At 35.3% G+C, this 2,873-nt stretch overlaps 1 protein-coding gene across 1 annotated transcript; it reads right to left on the bottom strand.

Annotated features, from left to right (window-relative positions):
- Positions 1-207: 207 nt before the first annotated feature.
- LOC133873901 (uncharacterized) lies at positions 208-1,826 on the bottom strand. Its single transcript, XM_062311704.1, has 6 exons — positions 1,427-1,826; positions 1,257-1,338; positions 1,075-1,141; positions 825-986; positions 665-725; positions 208-585 (listed from the first exon to the last, which is right to left on the bottom strand). Exons 1-6 carry the CDS (start codon positions 1,653-1,655, stop codon positions 422-424), a joined length of 765 nt encoding a protein of 254 aa, XP_062167688.1. The 5' UTR covers positions 1,656-1,826; the 3' UTR covers positions 208-421.
- Between the last annotated feature and the right edge of the window lie 1,047 nt (positions 1,827-2,873).

The following is a 2,873-nucleotide window of genomic DNA, read 5'->3' on the forward strand; positions in this document are numbered from 1 at the left end:
TGTTTTTCAAATAATGTATTTTAGAATTTAAATTTTACTGAGATATCATTCAATTTTTTCTAATTTTGTGTGATCAGGTTTTCTAAATCATCCAAACATGATTTCAATAAACAAACTCTCAGTATTTGCAATTTTAAATATTTTTCAAAAAAATTGCACATTTAAACGGGCCCTTTAATATTTGTGTATTTTAAAAATACCACTATATTGAAACAAAATGGCTAACATTGAAAACATAGCGAAAGTGTTTGATGAAACAAAGCAATCACAAGAACAAGCTATGATATAGTTAATTTAGACTAGCAGAGGCGACTCGCTCACTTTCATCAAATAAGCAGAATTCATTTGTAGCCCAGAAAGCACAAGAAACAAAATATCTTAGAAGTTTCAAATCCCTGTGATCGTTTCAGTAGTAATTAGCTCATTCATTCCGAAAATGGCTGATAATCTTGGAATAGAACTCCCAATCAGAATGAGTAGAGGACGATATTGCAGGCTTCCCAAATGGATGTTCTTTCACATAAGAAGGAACATCATCTGCATCAACTAGTCCTTCCAAGTACAGACGCAGATCACCGCTAGGACCTAGTGGAGCAGAGATTAGATATAAGTTTCCTTTAAGAATCCATGGAGGTATATATATATAGCGGTTTTATGTTCTTACCCAAAGCAGTATCCCCATCTTGGTCGGCCTTGTATTCTTCCGGAAATATTGCTGTATGAGGCTGCAGAAAAATTCAAAAGAAGAAACTGAAAATAAGAAGCACAAATTAATTACAGTAAACTCAAAAAGCTTAATTTGGAAGAAAGTGGGATTATATTACAGGGTTCAGCAAGGTCTTATATGGAGTATCATCTATCAGCAATGTGTTTGATTCTGAATAGTGTTCATAGAAATCCCAAATTTTCTTTAACTCTTTAAAAAAGATGGGCTTGTCCTTCTTCTCCAGGGTCTTGAACCCAGAATCAGTGCATTGACCTTGGTCCTAAAATGTCCAAATTAATTAATTACGAAGATATTTACATTAAAAAAAATAAAAGAAAAAACACATGCTTAAATTATTTAATACATACCCAAATAAATAAAAGCTTGCTTTTCAATCCTTCCATTATACAATCCAAGGCGCTGTTCAGATTCAATCTGCTTACCAATACAGATGCAGACTTAATATAAGTACATCACTAAAATGAAAAATATAAGAAACTTGATTAGAAAAAAAAAAAAATGCAGGGTTGTGGCTTAGTTCTCTACTCACCCCGTTGCAGAAGACCATATTCCCACTTCAAATTTTTCGAAGCAAAAATTAATGAATTCTTCATAATAAGGCCTCTTGTAAACTGAACAAAAAGAGATTTTGATGAATGACTGCAACAGAACATATATAGAGGCATAATTATACCTTCAAATAAAGACAAGAATTTGTACCTAAAATGCTTCCATGGGAAGCATCAGGATTGCGAAATGGTCGAATTCTGGACTTGTTGTGTACCCTCTGGCACAGCAAGCCTCCTACGTCAAGAACAAGAAGTTTCTTTCTAGGAAGAAGGTTAAGTTTCTCTATTGAAAGGCTGCAATCATCTCCTGCGTCTTGTTTATCATCGCAGTAGTCAGAACATACACATTTGTTTTTCAAGTCCGTGATCTTTTCTGCCATCTCTTCCAATATGAGAATGGAAAAGGTTTGATCGGAATAAGAAAAAAGCCGTTCAGTAGTTGGATTATAATTTATATAGCTGAAGCCTGAAGGTTGCCAACTTTGATGAAATTACTTCTCATCAAAGAAAGGAAGATAGGAAGGACAAAAATAGATAAGAGAATAGGTATTTTTTGTTGCGTTTATCTTTGCTTGAACGGAAAAGAAAAGAATCATTTTATAATCAAGGTTTTTTATATCTAACACAGTAGCTATTGTCGTGTCATTTAAAATAGATTTGACTGCCGTCTGATATTAACCATTATTTTTATTTTTATTTTCTTAAATGGAAAAGATATTATGATAAGGTTTTGGTCCCGTTGAGGTCCATACATGGCTCCAAGACTTTGGGCCTCCTTCGAAGATGGACACTTTATGGGCTGGCGCCCATTAGCCAAGTTGATGACGTGTAACCTTAAAAATAAAACCCTAATTTACCTCGGCGGCGACCACGTAAGTAGCCCATCTAAAACAATTCGTCATTCTCACCTGTCCGTCCGATCACGTCCAACGACGTGGATCAAACCCATTATTATTAACCATATAAATAACCCTCATGAACCCCAAACGAATACAATTTGGGGCTTAGGTTTCTCCCTTCTCCTGGCCGTCTTCTAGGTCTTCCTCTGTTCTTTGTCTTAGATATTTGTATCTTAGAACTGTCTTTTGAAATTCTTGTCTCATGTTGTTTTGGATTTGTGCGAATATACGCGACAGGGGATTATTGATCCAATCCCTTACTTGATAAGGAGCAAACTGTGTTGTGTTGCAAATTCCTAAGTTAATGTCACAAAGAAATTCCTGTCAACGTTGACGGTCCTCCCAATTGTTTTGGGATTTCCTCCGTTGACGGGTGGTCTCATATTCCATTGCCTTGTGGAGCAGCGTCGCTGCCTTTACCACTTCGGAATTGCCATGAGACGTACATTGATTAAATCTTGCCACAACATGTTTGATTTGTTCTTGTTTTTGTTTTGTTGTGTTTTGAATATCGCCGGTGAAGATATCATACAACTGTTATAAATTGACATTCAAAATTAACCCTCAATTTTTGTTTGGATGATTTTTATAGTCATGTTATCCAGCTCTATGTAAATACCTTCTTTTGGAAACTTAAATGCTTGTAGACTTGCTGTGATTTTGCATTTCTGTGGATCTGCTACCAAAAAAATGTTACAT

Source organism: Alnus glutinosa, chromosome 7 (genome assembly GCF_958979055.1).
Source record: "Alnus glutinosa chromosome 7, dhAlnGlut1.1, whole genome shotgun sequence".
In the NCBI taxonomy this organism is placed as follows: Eukaryota; Viridiplantae; Streptophyta; class Magnoliopsida; order Fagales; family Betulaceae; genus Alnus; species Alnus glutinosa.

Coding starts and splice junctions, on each gene's coding strand:
- LOC133873901 (XM_062311704.1), bottom strand. CDS start 1,655: ATGGCAGAAAAGATCACGGACTTGAAAAACAAATGTGTATGTTCTGAC. Junction 987..1,074: donor GCAAGCTTTTATTTATTTGG/GTATGTATTAAA, acceptor TGGACATTTTAG/GACCAAGGTCAATGCACTGA. Junction 586..664: donor AGATGGGGATACTGCTTTGG/GTAAGAACATAA, acceptor CTGCTCCACTAG/GTCCTAGCGGTGATCTGCGT.